At 37.3% G+C, this 23,042-nt stretch overlaps 1 protein-coding gene across 1 annotated transcript; it reads right to left on the bottom strand.

The window, feature by feature from the left end:
- Nucleotides 1-451: 451 nt before the first annotated feature.
- Il1a (interleukin 1 alpha) lies at nucleotides 452-11,501 on the bottom strand. The gene is made up of 7 exons (XM_042670943.1): nucleotides 11,464-11,501; nucleotides 10,823-10,877; nucleotides 9,871-9,919; nucleotides 8,286-8,514; nucleotides 5,376-5,549; nucleotides 3,769-3,893; nucleotides 452-1,754 (listed from the first exon to the last, which is right to left on the bottom strand). The coding sequence occupies exons 2-7, from the start codon at nucleotides 10,867-10,869 to the stop codon at nucleotides 1,566-1,568; spliced, it is 813 nt and encodes a 270-aa protein (XP_042526877.1). The 5' UTR covers nucleotides 10,870-10,877; nucleotides 11,464-11,501; the 3' UTR covers nucleotides 452-1,565.
- Nucleotides 11,502-23,042: the final 11,541 nt, after the last annotated feature.

The raw sequence follows: 23,042 nt of genomic DNA, 5'->3' as shown, positions 1-23,042 counted from the left end.
GAGATAAGAGTCATATTAACATTACTATCTGGGTTGGCTTCAAATCATGATTCTCAGATCTCAGCCTCCTGAGTAACTAGGATTAGAGGTATGAGCCACTGGTACCCAGTGCCAATACTATTTTCAATGTTACCATCTCTGTGTGAGTTTATGTATGAACACTTGTATGTATATGTATAAAATCTTGGAATATTGTCATTTTCAGTATCATTTATGAGTAATGTCAGCTAACAGAAAGGGAAAGACAAACTATGAAATCTTGGTTTGGCATAGTAAAATAATAGTACAATTAGTGTTTTATGTGGGTTTTTACTGTTTGTTCCTAATTATTATGCTGGTAGGGAATAAGGATGACAATAAATCAAAAAATAATCCATTCACAAAAGAAAAGGAAAAGAAAAAAAATACTCCTCCCAAACCCAAACAAACAAGATAATACATAACAATCAGATCAGATTTGTTGCAAATTTTATCCAATTATGATTGCCAATAGTATATTTGTCATCATTATTGATTATAATGTAACACTATGATTTGATCACAACTTTCAGAATTCAGAAGAAATATCACTTACATTCCAGAAAAGAAAGTTTAGGTAACAGTGACTCAATTATTTCTAGGGTTTAGTTCCTCCCATTTTAGGTAGTTTGAATTAACTGCAGTTCAAGTTGAATGACTTAAGAATGCTACAGCAAACTTAGAGGCAGAAGAGTGAAAGAAAGTAACTAACACAAATATATTACCACAATGTAAAAGATTTCAAGTATTGGAATATAGTCTGATTGTTATAGGAAAAGCATGATCTGGCCTACAGTGTCTTGGTATAAGTATATCCAATTCACTCAAACCTGGAAAACTTTGCCATTGAGAATACTTGGAAACCCTTAGAGGATGCAAGGAGCTTCCATAAATATAATAACATGATAATTATCTTAAATATATTTATAAATACACACATATATAAATATTTAAAAATAACATTCCATAGTATATCATCTTGAGGCTCAGTTTCAAGAGGTATTTTTAACAAAATTACCTCACTGGCATAAAAAAATGATTAAGGCAGGAACTATAAATGGTTAGTATCTGTTTCTTTTGAAAATTGAGGTCCAGGAAAGTTAACTTATTTGATTAAGAGCCTATTAGTAATTTAGAAGCAAAAGTGCACAGTTGAATGAAATTATGGCCTCTCTTTCCAACTGTTCTCATATTTTTTAGTCTCCTTACACCTTAGACAACTCATGTGTAATAAGGGTAGAGTCCTTTTGGTTGCCACAGTAGAACTAAACTGTGAGAATGCTTTGAAAAATAATAATTATAATCATTGGTACCATACAAAGTATAGGGTGTTCTTTAAATAACAAGCAACATTATATGTTAGTGTTGGTTCTATTAGGCCTTGTTCTCTTACAAAGAGGGTAAACATTCATCTGGAATTACAAAGGCTCAGCACATGCTCAGCCAATGACTAAGAGTAATGAATTTGACTTGACTTCTTCATGTACATGGTACATACAGATGGTCAACACTTCACAAGTGAGAGGACTTGAGAGCTAAGGCTGGCTTTATGATATCTGAAAGTCTGTGATGGAGGGTAGCCCTTTTGCCATGTGCACCAGACTTTCTTCATTTGTGGCAATAAATAGCTCTGGATGGGCAGCTGACGTGAAGTAGTTCTTAGTTCCCTGATTTTCCCAAAAGAAGAGGAGGTTGCTCTCATTCCCTGTGATGGTTTTTGGTGTTTCAGGCATCTCCTATGACAAAGAGAACCAAATTTCTGTTATGGGAAAAGAAGATGTTGGAAAAAGAACTGAAATAAAATCTCTAGGCATTTGCCCTTCATGAGATAAAGCATGTTAAGCCTATGACTCTGTTGTGATGGTCATTTCATTCATTCATCGAGCATCTATTACATGCATATTAGATGCATAAGAGTTGATTTATTTGGTTAGAAATGTTACTTAATCACAAAGATTGCCAGTGACACTAATATCTTACTGGGAGCTGTAACATTGTTTTGCCTTTGATATATATGGCATCTGAGCACTCTAAAACCTCTAAACATTTTGACATGTAACTAAGCATATAAACTATACCTTTGGGAAAATAATTTCGTTTTTAGATGACATTTAGTTCTATATTTAAGTCATATCTTGAAGGTTAAGCATGTATATACACATGTGTGTTTACATATACACACACACACACCAAAACACAAAACTTCCCAGATATATCAGTAGCTAAACACTTAGAATAGAATCCCTTTAGACCATACTCTACCTGTGAATATGAATAGAATTTAAAAATTTTTTCATGGAAAAATACATTTCACTTTCTGTGTTGAGATGCTTCTTTGGTAATTTAAAAAATGTATTCTTTTCTATATCAATGCCAATAAGAATTTTATTCCTCAAATGTTTTCCTCTCCTAGGTTTTGCCATCTCAGCAAATAGACTTTCTCCTCTTTTTGTTGGTTCTAGTTCCAAGATATGAAGAGGGCTTTCTTTACCCTACTGCCCTTCCCTGTTTTCCTTAACTTTCTGTCATGACTATAGTCAGAACTTTCCCAGTTGGCTTTATGCTTTCTCTATTATCTTTTTTCCATTTGATTCTCCCTTTAAGAAATATAAGTAAGGCTAGGACATTGTCTGAAATCTTTTAACAGCTCTTCATGAACTCGCAAGACTTCCCAATGCAAGCTCTACAAGGATTGCTTATCTTTTCTCCTCACAATGCCCAACTCCAAGAGTTGTTTCTCTTTTTGTCAATTGTCTTGTCTATTGTCTATGGCCCCAGAGGGCAAAACTCCATAAGGTTGGGGGCTTTGATTCATACTGTCTCCAGAGCTGCTGGCACTATGCTTAAAAAATAAAGGGTCTCAGTAAATACTTGTTGAATGAATTCGTGAATGAAGCTACTGCACTACTCTGTAGATAACACTTTCATTTTACTTGATTCATTTTGACAAACACATACATCCAATAAATTTTAATTAGGGTATAGGAGCTATTAGATTATGCACATATATAGTTACCTTTTAACAATAATGAAAATATCAATGTGTGAATGTGTGAGAGAGCGAAAATATTAGTGTGTCTCTGTATGTTTGAGAGTTAGGTAGAGACGTTGGGCTTGGGATGAGATATAATGGTAGCATTAGTGAAAATGGCTAGCATTTTCGTCTTGACTCACAGCTTTTGCCTTATGCACATTGGCAGATACTTAATCCTTTTATCTCAGCTGGATTAAATTTCTTAAATAAGAAATAAAGAGGGGGGGAGCAATCCCCACTGTCACAATGCTTACTATCATGTAGGTCAGATAGCAGAAATAAGTAAAGATCTATAGAACAATGGATGTAAGTGACATTGGTCAAGGTGCACTGTACTTACAAACTGCCATATTGAATTGAAAACCTTTTTACAATTACTTAGTGGTACTTTAAGAATAAACAAAAAACCCAACCAAACAAAATAAATGGATGCCTTGGGATGGAGGTTAATTTTATATAGGGTCAGGCAGGGGAAGGAAAGAGAAGTAAGAAGTCAATTTATTTATTTTCTTCTGTTACCTCTATTTTCTTTTCTAATTGATTCTTCCTAGGATAACCTTTATGGATAGGTCAGACAGGGGTAGGTAGGATGGACAGAGGGGGCTTTTGTAGGAAGGGAAGAGGACTATGTCACTCTGTTAGGGGTATTTGCGTATTGGATTGTTTACAGCAATCAGATATAAATGAGGTTCAGTTAGAGCCAGAAGACAACTGACCTTTAGCAACACAGGCTGGTCTTCCTCTTGAGCAGTCACAAACAATCGAGTTTTTGAGATTCTTAGAGTCACAGGAAATTTAGAAGCTTCTGTTTTTGGTAAGTAGGCACCCATGTCAAATTTCACTGTCAAAGAGAAGGGCCAAAAAAAATACATTGTATTGGAATAAAAATCAACTGTTTGTACAGAGAGTATGTTTGTCTATATGGAACTGTGGTTAAAATAAAAATAGAGGAATAGAATTTTGGACATCGATGCATTCTTCACAATGATTGTTACATTATCTAGACAGGTAAATACTTAGTTAATATTTTTAGTATTTTCTATGTTGACAGGATGCTTAGGGAATGAATAAATATTTGTTGAATTTATTGTAGTAACGGTAGGATATGACATGATATTTATTAGTTTGTAAATTTGTAATAACTTAAAGACATTTAGAAAGAGTCATATGCATATGTAAAATAATTCAATTTCCCTGAGAGAAAAATGCTTAATAAGGGCTATAAAATTATTTATGCTTATTGATCTAGAAGTTTCAATTGAGGATATAATATAAAGATGCAATCCAATAGAAGAAAACAATTATATATACTATATATTAAATATTCACATTTGTAAATGAAACAGTGTCTATAGCAGAACTATTTATATCAAACACATAGCACCAACATAGAAACACAGTTGAATACTCTCTTCCATTCAAAATGGTAAATACAGGGACTGGGATGTGGCTCAGTGATAGAGTGCTTGCTTAGCATGGACAAGGTCCTGAGTTTGGTTTCCTAGCACCAAAAGAAAATAAAGAAAAAGTTTCTGTGTGTGTATGTGTGTGTGTGTGTGTGTGTGTGTTCATGTGTGCACACGTGCGTGCACACGCACCTAAATCTCATCAACATGTGGGAAAATCAGGTGAAATAATAGGTAGGAAAATGAAATATAAAATAATTTATATTGTAGAGTGAAAAGCATGCTAACTGAAGTGCACCTAAAACAGCATCCTGCTTTGTTTATTGCACAGCTGTCTCTTTGGATCTTTGAAAATCATTTTATGTACTGAATGGCATGTCCTACAGCTAAAATAGGCCTGTCCATGAAAATTGGATTTGCATGACAAAAATTTTTCAACACTAACTTTCTTCACGTAGCATTGTAGTTAACTGGCTGTTTGTCCTACCACTATGTTATCAAAGATACTGAAGTTCTAATTTGACATTAGTTATATGTTTGGTTACCAGGTTTTCTATTGGAGAGTGATAACTTCTCAATGGCTTCTGGGTAAATTTTAACTAAATCCTTCAATATTTCTGAGACTCAATTTCATTTTAAAAATCAGGTGTAAGACTATAGGAATCAAGGAGGTATATCAGAAAGCTCTATGCTCCATCTCCACTTAGCTTTTACAAAGACAGGGAGCTCCTTTTCCATTTGTAGATTTGCATGATATGTCTGTTCTTACATAGGATTTTTACTGAGGGTGATAGGCTTTGTTCTATTAGAATGAAGAATTTTGCAAGGCCAAGGATGTAGAGAAATTTATGCTTTTAAAGAAGAAAGATTGAAATAAATAAATAAAAGTAAGTGAATATGATATGTTGGCCGTTTACCTTCATAGTCTAAATTATTGACTGAAGCAGCCCTGAGATATTGACCCGATGTGTCTCTGATTATACTTTGATTGATGGCATCATTCAGGACAAACTCTTGTTTAGCAGTCTTCATATATTTGTACTTTACATTGCTTTCGAAGATATGAGGTGCTGATCTGGGCCTAATGATTTCTGAAAGAATTACAATGAATTCAGGTTAATGTCTAGGTATAAACAGATAATATACATGTGTTAATACAAGTAGGAAGTAGCTCTGAAAGGGATTTATTTGCTTCTTTTAAAAACCAATCCCTCAGGAAATAGATAACAATAAAAATGCATGGAAAAAGAGATCATTTGTACAAGTTTCTTATTTTTTTCTTTCCTTTTCTTTCTTTCTTTCCTTTCTTTCTTTCTTTCTTTCTTTCTTTCTTTCTTTCTTCCTTCCTTCCTTCCTTCCTTCCTTCCTTTCCTTCCTTCCTTCCTTCCTTCCTTCCTTCCTTCCTTTCTTTCTTTTCTTTCTTTCTTTCTTTCTTTCTTTCTTTCTCTTTGTTGTTGTTGTTGTTGGTCTTGGGGCCTGAACTCTGGGCCGGGGTGTTGTCCCTCAGTCTTTAGCTCAAGGTTAGCACTCTACCTCTTAAGCCACAGAACCACTTCCAGCTTTTTCTGCTTATGTGGTGCTGAGGAATCGAACCCAAGGCCTCATGCATGCAAGGCAAGCACTCTACCACTGAGCCAACTTCCCAGCCCCAAGTTTCTTATTTTTGGTTTTTTGAAAGTTTCTAAGTGACTAGGAATACTATGAATATTCTCCATCTATATTTTCAAATGAATGTACTAAGATAAAAATGAATATGTTAAAAATTATCTGTCACTAAAATATAAAAGTATTCTATATAGCTTTTATATCACAATTTATAATTATTATAACTTATATGTTATATGCTATATAAGAAATAAATAAATACATAATATATTTTAATGCATAAAATATTACATAGTATATAAAATATTTTTGATAAATATTAAATATATAGTATATATATGTAATTACATATGTAGTATATATATGTATTGAGGGTATTATCTACCATCTTTCTGGAAAATGGTATGTATCAGTGCTTCAGAAATCCTTGAAACTGAATATTATCTTCACTTACTATTCTAAGGAAATAAACAGCAACAGAAATCAGAAATGAAGACATCAAAGGGATGGTAGGGGAAAAACAAAGGAGGAGGCAACAATCCGTGATAAGAAATGTACTCATTACCTTGCTCATGTAACTGTAACCCCTCTGTACAGTATTTTCACAATTAAAACTTATAAAAATGAAGATATCAATAAAGATACTTATTGTGATATTTCTTTTTTTTTTTGTTGGTAGTGGGGCTTGAACTCTGAGCCTGGGTGCTATCTCCAAGCTCTTCAGTTCAAGGTGAGTGCTCTACCACTTGGGCTACAATGCCACTTCCTATGGTATTTCTTATAATGGTGAAAACAGCTCTAACAAATGTTCTCAGTATATTGCTGAGTGAAAAAAGCTGGGTATGATATTGTATATATTATATTTTTAGTACTGTTAAGCCTGTGTGTGTGTGTGTGTGTGCATATGTGTGCTTAATGTCAGAAAAGACCAAGGGAGAACATACCATAGTACTGGTATAAATTCTACATAGCAAATGACTACTTTTATGTTCTCTCTTAAAATCTCTAGATGTGTGCTTTGTTAGGCGCTATCTTAAAGGGCTGTTATGTGGTATGCAGTAAAGGTATAGAAAAAAACCAGAGTTTTCATAGTTAGATCAAGCTGAGTTAGATTTGTGAGTTTCCCCAAGGTAGTTACTTATCTCAGTGAGCTTTGTTTCCTCATATATAAAAATGAGAATCTAAGATTGTTTCAATGTTTAGCAATACAGTACAACCAATAATAAAGTGTTGGTTGTATTGATAAAGGCATTAGGAATAATAAGAGCTAAGAATTCTTGGATAATTACTGTCTACAGCCATTAGTTCTTGTCTAGAAGTTTGGAAGTATTGATTTATTTAATCTTTATAACAATTTAGTGAGATAGGGATTCTGATTAGCTACATTTTTAGTAGAGAATAGTGACAAACAGATAGATTAATATGACTAAGGAGGTTTACATGAAGGCCACCTACTAACAGACTAGAACAACTTTTTGCTAAAGGTTAGAAGTCTAGACTGTAACATGTTATGTCGAAAATGAACTTTACAACTTTGGTGTGGGGGGGGGGCGGCCCTCGGAGAGGATTGGTTGCGGGGGGGGGGGGGGGGGGGGGGGGGGAAGGGGGGAGGATGGGAAGGGAAGGGAAGGGGAAAACAAAGGAAGAGGCTACAATGCTTGATAAATGTACTCATTATCTTGCCCATGTAATTGTAGCCCCTCTGTACAGTATTTTCACAATAAAAAAAGAAAAAAGAAGTCTAGTCTGTAACAATGTGGCCAAGAAATGAGTCTATGAGCAAGCATTCTAGATTCAGGCCTCTGCTTATCTCTTCCCCTTGCAGAACAAAAATTATGTTTCTTTGTTGTAGTTACCAAACTAATGCCTACTTGTCCTCTTGAATTCTGATGCTGATTTTATTTCCCTTACACTCCATTGTCTCCATTTACTCAAAACTGGAAAATAATTGAGCAGAGTGCCTGTAATCTTAGTTATTCAGGAAGCTGAGATCTGAAGATCATGGTTTGAAACTGACCTTGGCAGGAAAGTCTGTGAGACTCTTACCGTCAGTTAAACACCAAAAAAAAAAAAAAAAAAGAAAGCCAGAAGTGGAGCTGTAGCTCAAGTGATAATAGTGCTAGCCTTGAGTAAGAAAGCTCAGGGACAGCAACCAGGCCCTGAGTTCAAACCACAGGACAGGCATGTGGAAAACAGGGATTTTGTAGTGCTTGATCCCTTACCTTCTTTTTCATCATTGTTAATTGCCTCCAGGTCATCATCAGTGAGGGTTTGATTTAAACTCAGCAATCTCTTCTTCAGAATCTTCCCATTGCTCGATTTTGCTACCACTACCAAGCCATCATTGAGAGTAAGCTTGGATGTCTTAGAGGTTTCAGAGGTGCTCTGAGACATAAGTTTATCCATGCAATTCTCATTAAGTGGTTGATATGTTGCTTCATAGAAGGATTTCTGTGAAGAAGGATAGAAACTGAGAGACTTATCTATGGTCATAGAATGAATCAAGATTCATTCTATGTTAGCTGTAGCTAACAGACATTGAGAAGGATTGTCATTTTTGTCTTGGGTAATTATGTCTTTCTTTTTTCCCTTCCTTCCTAACTTTACTGGATAACTCTGAAAACATGTGATTTCTTAGGAAGACTTTACATTCATCTTCAAAATTATCTTTAGATAAGGCAATGCAATAGGTTAACAAATGATCTTAGTAAATGGTAGCTTTCCACAAGTTTCATCTCAATAGGTGTCAAAATCTATCTACTGGATAGTTCTCAAAATACTTTAGCAATGCAATTTTTCTTCTGTATCCAAGTGCTGTGTACCCTTTAGTTCAATCAACCTCAGACTGAAAATAGTTGGAAAAACTATGTTGTGTCTGTATTGAACATGTGCAGAATAAGGTACAACTATTTCCATGGCATTTATATCATTTCTAGTATCATGAGTAATCTAGAGATGATTAAAGGTATACTACAGGATGTGTGCAGGTTACCTGAAAATACTATACCATCTAATATAAAGGATTGGAGCACCTGTAAGAGTTGTTATCCGTGATGGTCTTGTATCCTATCCTGCCTAGGATTCTTCTGGGAATAGCTTTTTTCTTTTCTAAAGTGCTTGTCCTGGGACTTGAATTCAGGGCTTGGGCACTGTTTCCGAGCTTTTATATCCAAGGCTAGCACTCTTCCACTGGAACCACAGCTCCAATTCTAGTTTTTTGGTGGTTAATCGGAGATAAGAGTCTCATGGACTTTACTTCTCAGGTTGGCTTTGAATTGTGACCCTCAGATCTCCCGAGTAGCTAGGATTACAGGAATGAGCTACTGGTGCCTGTTTGGAAATTACTTTTAAAGTTACAGACATAAAATAACAGGTTGGTGAGTACCTGCAAATTTCTGACTTTCAATTTGTCTGCTTCTTCTTCAGCTTATGAGCTGTTAGGTTTGGAGAATTACCTTTAACCTCTGGTGCTGTTATCAGACTAAAATACATCATGTTAAGAGACAGATTTCTGGTATAGGAGTTGTCTCAGGATGACCTAACTAATATTATGAAGCAACCTGACACAAAGATTCCTCAGAGTTTCAGAACAGTTCTGCTCTGTCCTAGAATAGATGAATGTGAAGAATGCCCTTAACTACTAGTATGAAGAGGCAAGTTGTTTCCTTGATAATCAAGAAATGTGGGTCTCTGGATCTTTAGTGAGAGGAAAAAGTATCTAAAGATTTCATTCATTGTTGTGCTCTTTTGGTGAAGGAACTTCATGTATAGAAAGCAGACCCATAATACAGGCAGGCATTTGCTTACCTGATTCAGAGAGACATAGTCAACAGCAGAACTGTATTCTTCACCTTCACTGTCAGAAAAACAATCAGAATGTAGTTGTGTTTTTTTATCTCATAATAGTCATCAGACATTATATTTTAATGACCATAGTAGCTCTGGAAACACACACTCATGATCTTTGTAAATAAAAGACTTTCATAAATTAAAAAATTAAAAAATATATAGTAATTCATATTTACTAATTTGAAATTAATAATTATTAAAATGAGCCTTGTATATTTTTATTCTCTACTTATAAAAACTGGCTTGGCTAACAACTTGAATAGCTTTAATTGAACTACAGAGAAAAGAGTTAAATTGCTTAAGAGAAAAAAATATTTTGAAATAACACATAAATCCTGTTATACATTTTCCCCATCTATTCACTAAAGTGTATACAATAATTTACATTTGGAAAAATATCCTGGTAACAATAGATGTATTAACAATGTTGGGAGGTTATGGAAGTATTGTGTTAATTTAAAATATTGTTTAATTTCAACTTCACACATTTATCGTTCTGCTGTATCTGAATGAGGTTTGATTATGTACAGCCTAATTGCTATGGAGCTATTTCATCCTCCCTGACTGGAATCCTGTTTTCCTAATAGGTTCTCCCTTAGGCAGTCTATTAAAACTTAATTACTCTAGTTAACCATAGGAAATCGATGGAGACAGTGTCTAAGTCGATAGTAACACTCAGGTAGGGTTCAACACACCTCAAAAATGGTTCTTCTACAATATATATATATATCTCCTGGCAACTCAATTTAACACTGAATACTTAGTTTTCTTGAGTCTTTTCTGAATCTGCTCTGATATCAGAGCCAGTATGCATTATTATAGCATTTGTCAGCCATACCTTAGATCAATCACTCCTAGTCTAGAATGCGCCTTGAATCCCTTATTAAATCATAAGAGATAGATGCCTTACCTGTAACAATTCTTCAGGTCTTCAAATAGGTCTGGGACTTTTGCCATCTTGACTTCTGCAACAGAGAATAACAGTAGCTACCAGGTTGGCCCCCTTCAAACAAGTACTTGGTAGGACAGCCACCTTTACTTTGTGCTTCTTGAAATTTTTCATTGACTAACTTAACCCACAAATGACTGGTTTTCCTGTTCTTCTCCTCCTCACTCACTTGCATTCTTTTTTTATGTATCTCTAGTACTTCACATACTTCTTTCAGAATGTTTTATTTCTTTTGATGTTTCTTATGCCCAATGTACATGGTAGACATTCCATCAATAAAACCACACAGAGATCAGAGAGAGTTGGAAATGTTCAGATTTCTCCTACTAGTTTTGTGTGGTAAGGAGTGCCTCCAGAGGATACGGCTGTGCCCATGGATGCCCTCTCAGGAATCCAGTTTGGCTACCCCAGTTCCCAATTTGTAAGGCAAGGGAGTCATAATCTGAAATATGACTGCTTCTAATCATATACCACATCAGAGACAGACAAGAAAAGAAAAAAAAGGAAGAGGTTATAGGTTTAAAGAAGGTAGTTTGAGAGAAGAAAGCAAAAAGGCAAAGCAAAAGGTATTTTCAAAGCCAGAGTTGTGATAAGGACTGTACCTTTGCCGACTCAAGTGTTAATGCTATGACTCCCTCTGCTTGGAGACAGCCTGAGTCAAGCTTCTTTGCCTTTTATGTCTCTGTCAAGAAGGTGTGGCCACAAGTGCGTCATGGGGAAATTCACAGGAAATAGTTTAGCTTTGCATTTTTAAATGTTCATTTAACCTAGTAGTAGCCAGACTAATGAAAGATTATAAACTTGGAAATTTTAATGTTTGCAAAGATGCCAGGAGTATTAACTTTGTTCATTTATTTAATGTTTGGTCTATATAATTACAAACATGTAGTCTTAAAAAAAGGGAAGAACAGCAGAAGCTTATCAAATTTCTAAAATATGTGATGGAGGAGGGAGGGGAAAATACCCAAATCAGAATTAGAGATGACTAGAATAGAAGAAAAATTCAGTAGCTTATATCTCGTTTAATTTGTTTATTGTATCCCAAAGCTACTTGTGAATTGACAGATGAGCTAGCAGCCTCTGAGAGGTATGGAGTGGAATTTTAGAGGAAGATGAGCCTCTATTTTTTTTTTCTGGAAGTGGGAGAATTGCTTGATTAGAGCACAAAGTGGCTTAATCTACATCTGAAATGACAACATTAGGTTGGATAGAGGAGAGAAAAGTAATTTTCTTATTCCTCTAAATAGTATCAATTTATTTCCTACAGAAATGAAAGAACTCTAGGAGAGATTTCTCAGCCCTAGTCATATAACAGTAAAGTGGCCTTCTATTTGAGCTTAAAGACTAGTGTAATCCTAGCTACTCAGAAGGCTGAGATCTGAGGATTGCAGTTTGAAGTCAGCCCCAGCAGGAAATTCCACTAGACTTGTATCTCCAATAAACTACTCAGAAAAGGCTGGAAGTGGTGCTGTAGCTCAAGCGGTAGAGCACTAGCTTTGAGCAAAAGAAGCCCAGGGAGAGCACCTATTTCCAAATTTCAAGACCCTGGACTGGCAGAAAGAAAGAAAAGAAAGAAAGGGAAAGAAAGGAAGAGAGAAAGAAAGAAAGAAAGAAAGAAAGAAAGAAAGAAAGAAAGAAAGAAAGAAAGAAAGAAGAAAGAAAGAAAGAAAGAAGAAAGAAAGAAAGAAAGAGAAAGAAAGAAAGAAAGAAAGAGGAAGAAAGAAAGGAAAAAGAAGAGGCAAGTTTGGCCTTCCCTGGGTCAAATCCCAGTTTTCCAATTGTACGAAGATAGCTCCTGGGAGAGATGTGAGCAAAGCCTCAGTCAAGAGCCAGTGGGCTCAGTTTACTAATGGGGATTAGGGAAAAAAGAGACAAAAAATATTATCCTGAGGCCAATCTAGTTCAGATGGCAGAACACCAGATTTAGCAAATCAGTACTCCAGGTTTTCTTGTTGGGACTTTAAACAACACAAATTTTAAGTTAAGGAAATAGGTGGAAGAAAAGAGAAAAAGTAAAAAAAGAGAAAGGCAAGGCACCAAAACATGGCATAAAAACAAACCAAAACAAAGTTGGAATTCTGAGTAAAACAGCTTCTGGGAGTTAGATATTCTCTCTGGTCCCATTTAAAGGTAAATAATACAGTCAATTAGGTGATTATTGAGGTATATTCCACATGTAAACTCTGATTCTTAGTCTGTGGCTGGGTCTGTGCTTCCTGTGTTATAATAGTGATAGTAAGAGCCATAGAACTAAGAGGTGTCCTAGATAAGGCAATGTAAGTACAGGACCAGATTGAGGCTGACACTTGGGTGTCTCAGGCTAGACGATCACTGAATAGTATTGGCAGCCAAAAATCTACTCTGTACATTTCTGTTCCTCTAACACAGAATATTAATTCTGGTTCAGCTCCTCTGCCTCCCAGGCATCTGTGAGGACTGCTACTAATTAAGAATTGCAAAGTACATTGTTGAACATGGGCTGCTATGGAGATACAAGTAAACAAAAATAATAACAATACTAATAATGGCTTCAGTCACTTGGGAACCTATAAAGCCATAAGTTCACAGAAGAAATAGAGTTCTTATGAAAATAGTGGTTTGAAAACTTCAGCAGTGAGGATATTTTCAGATGAAGGCCCCTATTGAAACACTGACAATAATTTGGTTTCTGGGAACAATACATTGTACCTCTTTGGCAATCCAGGAAAACACCCCAGGTTCCACCATCTGTAGCAACACCCAGCCTGGCCGCATCTTCATTCCTCTGTTGTAGAGAATTCCCCAGATGTGGTTGTTGAATTTCTCAAGGAGAGTTTGGTTAAGAAACAAAAAACTAAGGTTAACATGTGGCTCAACCATTTCTTTCACATGATCTTCTTAAAAACTGGTTTTAAAGGAACAATAGGATGGGTGAGGTTCAGAGAGTGAGAGGTCCTGACTTTCTTTACAGGAAGCATGATTTTCATGAGAGTGATAAAAGTTAACAAAACAATTCTTCTAGGGAAGTAGGAAAGGGAGAGAGGATTGAGTAGGGCTTTACTAAAGGGTGTGTGTGTGTGTGTGTGTGTGTGTGTGTGTGTGTGTGTGTGTGTGTGTGACTGAGAAAGAGTGAGATTTAAGGATTTAGAGTGACTTCATCTCTCAACTCTGAGAGGTGGTAATACTCTAAGGAGATCTTGAAATATCTTCTTAATTCATTGTCACTTAGACAATTAAGGAAAAATTATAGATGAGCGGGTGTGCTTTATAAGCCCAGAGGTTGTGGATCCAAAAGATCTTGGTAATGTCTTTCATGTGACAATTCCTTTATTTTATTTTATATTTTTGTCAGTCTTGGAGCTTGAACTCTGGGCTTGGGGCCCTGGGCGCTGTCCCTGAACTCTTCCAGCTCAAGGCTGGTGCTATAGCACTTGAGACACAGTGCCACTTCTGGTTTTCTGGTTGTTAATTGGCGATAAGTGTAGGGGGGGAAGGGTCTCCTAGACTGTCAAGGCCCTAGACTATGTGAGAATACTTAGAAAGGAAGGGTCTCCTAGACTGTCAAGGCCTTAGACTGTGTGAGAATACTTAGAAGCCAGGAAATTGACCTTTACTAAAAACAAAGAGATGCCCTAAAGGGAGACCTTAAAAGTTACTTCACACATTCTCAAGCCTATCTTGATCCTTTACCAAAAACAAAGAGATGCCCTAAAGGGAGACCTTAAAACATATTTCACCCAGACTTGACCCTATCTCCTCCTGGCGCCTGCAGTGCAATGTTCTGCATTCCCCTCTTGATTGACTGCCTCCTGCTTCAAGGGTGTAGACGCCTCAGTGTGCACGTTTTGTATGCTCTTGTAGCTATCTTTGTAATAATTCACCTGTAGCTATCTTTGTTTGTAATAATTCACTTGTAGCTATCTTTGTAATAACTCTCCTATAACTATCTTTGTAACAACCCCTGGCTTCAAGAATTCAGGGGCATATGCCATTATGTTTCTGAAATATACAACCATCACTTGCTTCTTGGTTTGTACCTTTATAAACTAAGCCCTATTGCTGGATCAGTCACAGTTACAGCTCCTTGTGTCCCTGGCTGGTCAGTTTGCTGCATTCTAATAAAGCTCCCTGGTTCCAACTTGGCTCACCATGCTTCCCAACACCCCCACCCCCAGATTTTTCTGCCTGGCCTGGCTTTGGACAGCAATCCTCAGATCTCAGCCTCCGGAATAGCTAGGATTACAGGCCTCAGCTACCAGCACCATGCTGATAATTACTTTAGGGTTGATAAACAGCTCTCATTTTAGCTCTTCGCTGGCCCTAGAAGATATAAGGATTATTCTCCTCTTAATTGCTAAAAACCTTGAAAGGAGGTTAAGTGACCAACCCAAAGTCACAAAAGCTAGCAAAGATAGTCATGATAATGGGGTTCCAACTCAAGTCTTTTTTCCCACTGCATATTAACGCTACTTGAATCTCTTATCATCAATGAAGCATTGGACTGGAAGGGATCATCCTTAAGGCCTTTCCTATTTCCCTTTAAAAAGTAAAGAAGATAAGCTGTGCACTGGTGGCCTATGCCTGTAATCTTATCGCCAATAAACTTCTCAGAAAAAGCCAGAAGTGGAGCTGTGGCTCTAGTGGTAGAGTGCTAGAGGATCAGGGACAATGACCAGTCCTTGAGTTTAAGCCCCAGAACTGGCAAAAAAAAAAAAAAAAAAAAAAGACAAAAAGATTGAAAGATCTCTCCGTGTTCTTTCAATAAAATCTCCTTTTTTTTTTTTTTTTTTTTGGGTCCTATCGTGGGGCTTGAACTCTGGGCCTGTGCACTGTCCCTTAGCTCTTCAGCTCAAGGCTAGCACTCTACCACTTGAGCCACAGCACCACTTCCCGCTTTTTTCTTTTTGCTTATGTGGTGCTGAGGAATTGAACCCAGGGCCTCAGGCATGCAAGGCAAGCGCTTTACCACTGCGCCACCTTCCCAGCCCAATAAGATCTCCTTTTATTCTGTGATATACAGAAAACAGAGTGAAGGTGACTGATATAATTGAGTACATATGTGTTTGGCAGTGGAATCTGGCTTTGACTTTAGGCACAATCTTGTCAATGAGGATAGAAAACACTTGTAAACGTCTTTGGAAACAATTTTAACATTGTGTGCAGAAATCATCTGAATGCAGAGAACAGGGGAAAAAGAACCTCTTCCTGTGGATTTTCTAGGGGAAATTTAGTTCTCCACATCCTTGGGTTCTACATTTCTAGATTCAGCCAACTACAGATTGAAAATAGCCTTAAAAGTATTCCTGTTTGAAAAGGAACAGAGTATTTTCTTGTCAGTATCCCATAAGTAATACATTACTAGCATATATAATATGTTAGGTGATGTTCATCTTTTTTTTTTTTCTTTGCCAGTCCTGGGGCTTGAACTCAGTGCCTGGGCATTGTCCCTGCGCTTCTTTTGCTCAAGGCTAGTGCTCTACCACTTGAGCCATGATGCTACTTCCAGCGTTTTTTGTTTATATCATACTGAGGAATTGAACTCAGGGCTTCATGCATGCGAAGCAAGCACTCTACCACTAAGCCACATTCCCAGCACTATAATATATTAGGTATTATGAGTAATCTAGAGATAATTTAAAGTATATAGGAGATTGTGTGTAAGATTTGTGAAGTGTCATAGAACTAATCCTCTGTATATGCTGAGGGATAGACACATTTCAGATGATGTAAAGCCCCTTGTGTGGAGTAAAGCATTATCACTGGAGAGACAACTGAGGCTTTAGTATCAATTCATGCTCTATGTAGTTATAATCTGTCTTTTAATCCTATAACAATTAGGAAAGAGGAAAGGACCTTACAGTAGCCCACTATGTTTCAGGTGTTATACTATGCTATTTCATTTAATCTTCTCATTAGACCTGTAGGGAAAGTAATCTTATCACATTTTATAGAAGAAGACTCAGATTCTTGAGAAATTAAGCCATCAGGCCAAAGTTGTAATGCTACCAAGTTGTGGAAATGGAATTCAAACACCAGAATCTCTACTTTTCTTTCTCTTAATATAGCTTCCTTTTCCCACTGGTGTTTTTTTTTTTTTTTAATTGCCTTTTTTTTTTTTTTGGTTCCTCTGCTTTGTCTTAGTATACTAAAAGTCCTAGAATTATATATTAGAGAAGGGTACATTGCGGGCACTGTATCATTTAAACTCTGATTACAGAGGAAGCAAACTTGGAGAGGAAGCATACCCCAAGAACACATGAAGAATTCAAATGAGGGTGGGAAATAAAAATAAAACTTGCTGTTTTTGAGTTAGTTTGAAATATTCTATTCCCTAGAAAGTGGATCTTCAGCGAAGAGGGCAAACATAAGAATTTCTCCTATGGATTCTTACATATAAATTAAAAAGAAGTTAGGAAACAATTAAGGCAAATTGGGATTCTTTGAACTCTTTTGATATTTATATTCCATCAAGTAAACAAAACCAGTTATAGCTGCTGAAAGCTGACTGGGAAGCCTCAGTAATGATCTCTTACATAAGTAGTAGATAATTACAAAGTGAGATAAATGGGTTAAGGTCATGAAACAGAAGCACTAGCCTTAGACAGGGCTAAGGTTAAGCAATGGGAAGAGAAGAGGGAACATTCCAGGCTGTTGCAAATGCTGTGGAGGTAAAATAAGTGGAAGTCACTTACCAAGGCCAGAGCTCAGAGAAGCAAGCAATAGGGAATGATTTGAAGGGATAAAGGGAGAGAGGAGAGCCAGAGCCAGACTGGCAGAGCCTTGTGTTAAGTCCCATTTGGTCTTTACCAATGGGAAAACCACTCAGGGCCTGTGTGTTGGTGATCAGCTTTGTACTTTTATTTTTATTTTTTTGGGTCCAGTCATGGGGCCTGAACTCTGGGCCTGGGCGCTGTACCTCAGCTCTTCAGCTCAAGGCTAGCGCTCTACCACTTGAACCATAGCTCCACTTCCGGCTTTTTTTCCCCCTGCTTATGTGGTACTGAGGAATCGAACCCAAGGGCGTCACGCATGCAAGGCAAGCTCTCTACCACTGAGCTACCTTCCCAGCCATATCAGCTTTGTACTTTAAAATGATCACTTTCCTGTTTGAAACAGTCTTTAGGTTGTAAAGGGACAGTCTCTAGGTTAATAAAGGACCGAGAATGTACCCACCAGTCTTGCTGGAAACCAGTCCTGCTGCTTTACCTTGGACTGTGACCAAGATCACTTTGGGAAATTGGAAGCAGGGATTGGGGTAGGGGGCATGAATTAGAGGAGAGGGTGAAATTCAGGTTGGCAGAACAGGTGGGATGGAACTTCGATTTGCTAATCTCCAGTTAGCTCTAACTCTTCTTTTTGTTTTAGTTCATTTGTTCCCTACTTGTGTCTTTGGCTTCTAAATTCCCTTTCCTTTTTCTTTTGAGATAGTGAGTAATGCGGCTATATCTTCTTTTTGCCTCCTTCCCTTGATGCCCTTTAAAAAAAAAGCTGGAAGTGGCACTGTGACTCAAGTGGTAGAGCGCTAGCCTTGAGTTGAAGAGCTGAGGGACAGTGCCCAGGCCCAGAGTTCAGGCCCCACGACTGGACCCCCCCCCCCAAAAAAATGAGTTAATCAGAGAGAGCTTCCTGTTTGACAATCAATAGTCATGTTTGTGCTTGTTTTCTACATTTCTTTTTACTAGCTAATTATGAAGTACATTTTTAAATAAATTTTTTGCTTTTGAGTCATTTTTCTCATCAAAGTCATGGTTATCTATGGTTTGAGTTTGTTCCTCAATTAAGAAATAAATAGTTATGACTTTTGAGGTTATAAAACATGTTTATTAAAGATTGCTATGCTAGGGAAATACAAAGAAAATAAAGCCCACAATTTAATAACTAGAGATAATGCAACTACTATTTCAGTTTTTCTGTTTTTCAAGCCATTTATAGATTTCTTTTAGATTACTGAGGTGCTCTAAACATTTTTCGTATTTTATCTTCTGAAGTCATGGGAACAGGTATGTGGTAGATAGTGTTCACCAGGTATTCATCTACTTATTTGTGGGATTGTTTTGTTAATACCGGTCTTTATCTCCTGGTTTCTGATGGAAGACATGTGATTTACTCTGGCCAATGAACTGTAAGCAGGAAGTGACTGGTATGTGATATGTTACACTCCTTTCCTGATGCAGTGTAGGGCAATGAGTGCTTATGTCATGAACAACTTCCCCTGATGCAGCAACTTTGGAAGTTACGTTTACCAGACTGCATAGTTGTAAATGCATGAGAACAAAACACCTGTGTTAGCCTTTGCATGAGTGAGAAACAAGTCTTGAATTATAGTAAGTTGCTGAGATTTCTGTGGCTAATAAGCTAATCTATTTTGATTAATGCTCTGTAAGACACTTCTTTCCTTCTTGACCACAGACCAAGATGACATATATTTAATCAAATTTCCTTTTTCATACAATTGATTTATTGAATCTAATTCTGCTTAGATTTGTATGGGAGGGGAATTCTATGGTAGGACAAATCAAGACCCTATTAATATTTTCATTTTGGCTAATTATGGAGTCCAGAGACAAAGATAAATTGCCTGTGAAAATAAAAATTGAATCATGAGAAACAGAGAAGCCACATTTTGAGAGATTGAATGGGGAGTCTATTAGAAAGCCAGCAAATGCAGGTCGATACACGTCCCCCAGGAAACCAGCAGCCTCAAATACACTTAATACTGTTAGAAAACTGAGCCATGAGAGTAGGAGAGGAAAGAAAGAGCTGAAAAATTGAACTAACCAGATTAACTCCAACAGAGAGCTGAAAAGGGATGCTGTGGTGACCTGAGGAAAGTCGGCAGATATGGGGCATGGCATAAAATGGTGCCTGAGTTGGTTGGGGCCTAAATAGGGTTCTGGTTAGGGGCAGGGTCACAGGGAAGCTCTAGAGTCTTATGAGTTCATGACATAGGATTGGCAGGTCCAGTAACCTATTGTCTAAGTCCTGCTCCTGCCTCTAGGCATGCCCATCACCTGGGGATGGGACATCACCATCCTCTACAGTGAAGACAAGTTGGTGCCAGTTAAGCCCAATTCCCTATCATCTACCATGTAGCCAAGATGGTGCCAGTTAGACCCAGTATCCTTACTTCAAATGAAGGTGGTACAGGTGAATTAATATGTCGGATAGATTATACAATCTATTATATAATCTAATATTTATGTGGTGCTTTATATTTTTATCTATATAGTGTTTTATAGTATTTTTTATAAAGATAAATATAGCATTTAATTTGATATAAAGCCAACTTACTAGGAAATAATAAGTTGCAGAAGTCCTATATCTACAGCATGGGTTTTTCCTTCCTCCTTTTGATATGAACTCTTGAATATAGGGGCTCTTGGTAACAGTGACTGTGACATAGGCTAGGGATTGGCAGGTATGCCTGTTGAGATCAGAGACTTAGATGGCTTTGATCTAATCACTGTGTGACCTTAGGCAATTCACACATATCTTTAGCCTTTCCTTATTCATAGAGGAGGAGATAGGACTGGATGACTACTGGGGGTCTTCTAGGCCTGTCTGTCTATTCCAGGATTTATAACTACCCTGAACATGACCCTGTGACCCTGAAATACCATATTTGGTTACATAGTGTTGTCTTACTAGATTCCTTCCTTACTATCTTCTTGTAGAATCTTTGTCTCATGCATGCATGGTTGAGTCACAAATAGGTACATGATCAACTCTCTTTCTGCTTTTCCTCTTCATTACTTCAAAGGCAAGTTTGTTTTGTTACTCTGAGCATAAATAGCCACAAATGCTTTCTCAGTACAGAAGCATATAATAGTTGCTGATAGTGTAGAAGGAAATGGCCATTTTGCCACATCTATTAAGAGATGATGACTCAGCCTTGTTTTCTAGAAAGCTTAATATGTGTTAATAACCATCTGGGCCATTAATTATCCACAAGAGAAGGAAGTTTAGGTTCCTAAGACTAAAGATATGAACAAATTTAAGAGAGTTCTGGTAAAAATGAACACCTAATGAAAAAATATATTATCTTAATCTTCCTGTTTCTGTACTTTCCCATTTATATGGTTTTAGTGCTATCCCTAAAGGTCATTCCATTCTATGCAGGGTTGCTCAAAGGTACTGTGATCCCCTTTTGGGAGAAAGTACAGAATTATAGAGCCTGGATTCAGGAGTAGGGTGGGGACCAGAGAGGCACACTGTTCATCAAGATCACAGCTCCATATAAATGTGTCTGAGCCTGCTGGGCAACTTGCATTGGTTGAGAGCCACCAGGAAAGAGGTGGCAAAGAATTCCAGTGCTTGAGCTTTTTAACTTGTGGGGAAGACATGCGAACAGGACTACAAAGAAAGCGGATATAAGAAGGGCTGCATTTCAGACAGCAGCAGAGAGATGGAAAAAAATGGCTGAAGCTCACAGAGTATTAGCCCTGGGATGCTGTCACAGAGGCACACTTTTAGATGTGGGCTTAGCTTGAGGGGTTAGATTTGCATAACAGTGGATGGATAGTCCAGGCTGAGGAAATCAGATGAGTAAAGGCATAAGACACGAATTTTATGTCTCCCACTTGGATGACAGTGTGAGCTGCTTAATCTTTAGAGTTTTGGTTCCTCATCTGTAAAATTAGAGTAGTGAGTCTAACTTCATAGGGTTTGTGAATGATTAAATGACATTGTGTTTGTGAGAGTGTTCAGTATAGTGTCAATTTCTTTTCCTTACTCTCCAACATTCTCCTATCTCTATGCCTTGGTTCAGTCTTTTCTTCCTTTGGAACTTATCTTCCCTCCTCCACCCACAGAATTTAGACTTTACTCATTAGTCCTTGACATAGGATGGCGGCATACGTTTTCCTCAGGGAATGTTAAATGTTGCTGGGCAAAAATCAAGCTGAAGTCAAAGGACTTGTAAGTAGAAGCAAGCTGGTCCACAGTGGGCATCCACCCACTCATTCACTTATTTGTTCACTTGAAAAGTTGGGATTTTTGATTCAAGAGGAAATTAAGGCTGAAAAAAAAGTAAGTCAGTAAGTCAAACATGGTTCCTAGCCTCATGGAGTATCTCTGCTAGGAGAGAAGCCACACTTTGCACATATAATCTCAGTTATGGTAGTATCTCCAGGGAAACTCTTGCATAAGGGTACTACTCATGACCGAATCACTTCCCCAAAGCCCCACATTCCAATATCCTCACATCTGTGACTTGTATCAGCATATAAATGCAGAGGGGCACAAAGCCAAGTGCTGGTGGCTCATACCTATAATCTTAGCTACTCAGAAGGCTGCAAACTGAGGATCAAAGTTTGAAGCCAGCCCAGGCAGGATAGTAAAGAGACTCTTATCTTCATTTAACCAGCAAAAGGCCAGATGTGGAGCTGTGGCCTGAGTTCAAACCTTACTACCAGTGTGTATACACACAAATGTACACATACATGCACACACACATACACACATGCACATAAAAGAACAACATTCAGGGGCTGGGAAGGTGGCTCAGTGGTAGAGTACTTGCCTTGCATGCATGAGGCCCTGGGCTCGATTCCTCAGCTTCACATAAGCAGAAAATAAAGCCAGAAGTGGCGCTGTGGCTCAAGTGGTAGAGAGCTAGCCTTGAGCTGAAGAACTCATGGACAGTGCCCAGACCCAGAGTTCAGGCCCCATGACCGACCAAAAAAAAAAAAAAAAAGAATAACATTCAATCAATAGCAGATTATCATTAAGGAAGGGAAAGTATGATATGTTATGGAGCTATATATGGGAGACATTAATCTCAAATAAAAGATAAGAGAATGTCTCCCTAAGAAAGCAATACAATGGAAGGATGAAGGTGTAAGTAGAGAGAGGAAAAGAGACACATCCTAGGCAACATGAATAGCATATACAAAGCCCTGAAGCTATAAGTACTCTCTCTCTTTATATATATATATATATATATATATATATATATAGATATAGCTATAGATATATAGATATAGATATATTAGAGCAGAATCCCTGAGAGTGAGAGGTAAAGTAGCATGAGGAGTTGAAGAAGTAGTCAGGGTAGCTTGTCAACATAATACCAAAAATCTTATTGAAAAGTGCTCTGGAATCTGAATTCCAGGTTTGGAGAATCAGCCTACAGAAATCATGCAAACATTTGTTTTTATATTTCCTTCTGGCAATTTTACAAGTTAACTTTTTTACACTTAAG

The sequence above is a fragment of the Dipodomys spectabilis genome, unplaced genomic scaffold (genome assembly GCF_019054845.1).
Source record: "Dipodomys spectabilis isolate Male_0828 unplaced genomic scaffold, ASM1905484v1 ptg000588l, whole genome shotgun sequence".
NCBI lineage: Eukaryota > Metazoa > Chordata > Mammalia > Rodentia > Heteromyidae > Dipodomys > Dipodomys spectabilis.
This window is presented reverse-complemented; position numbering and strand designations above follow the sequence as displayed.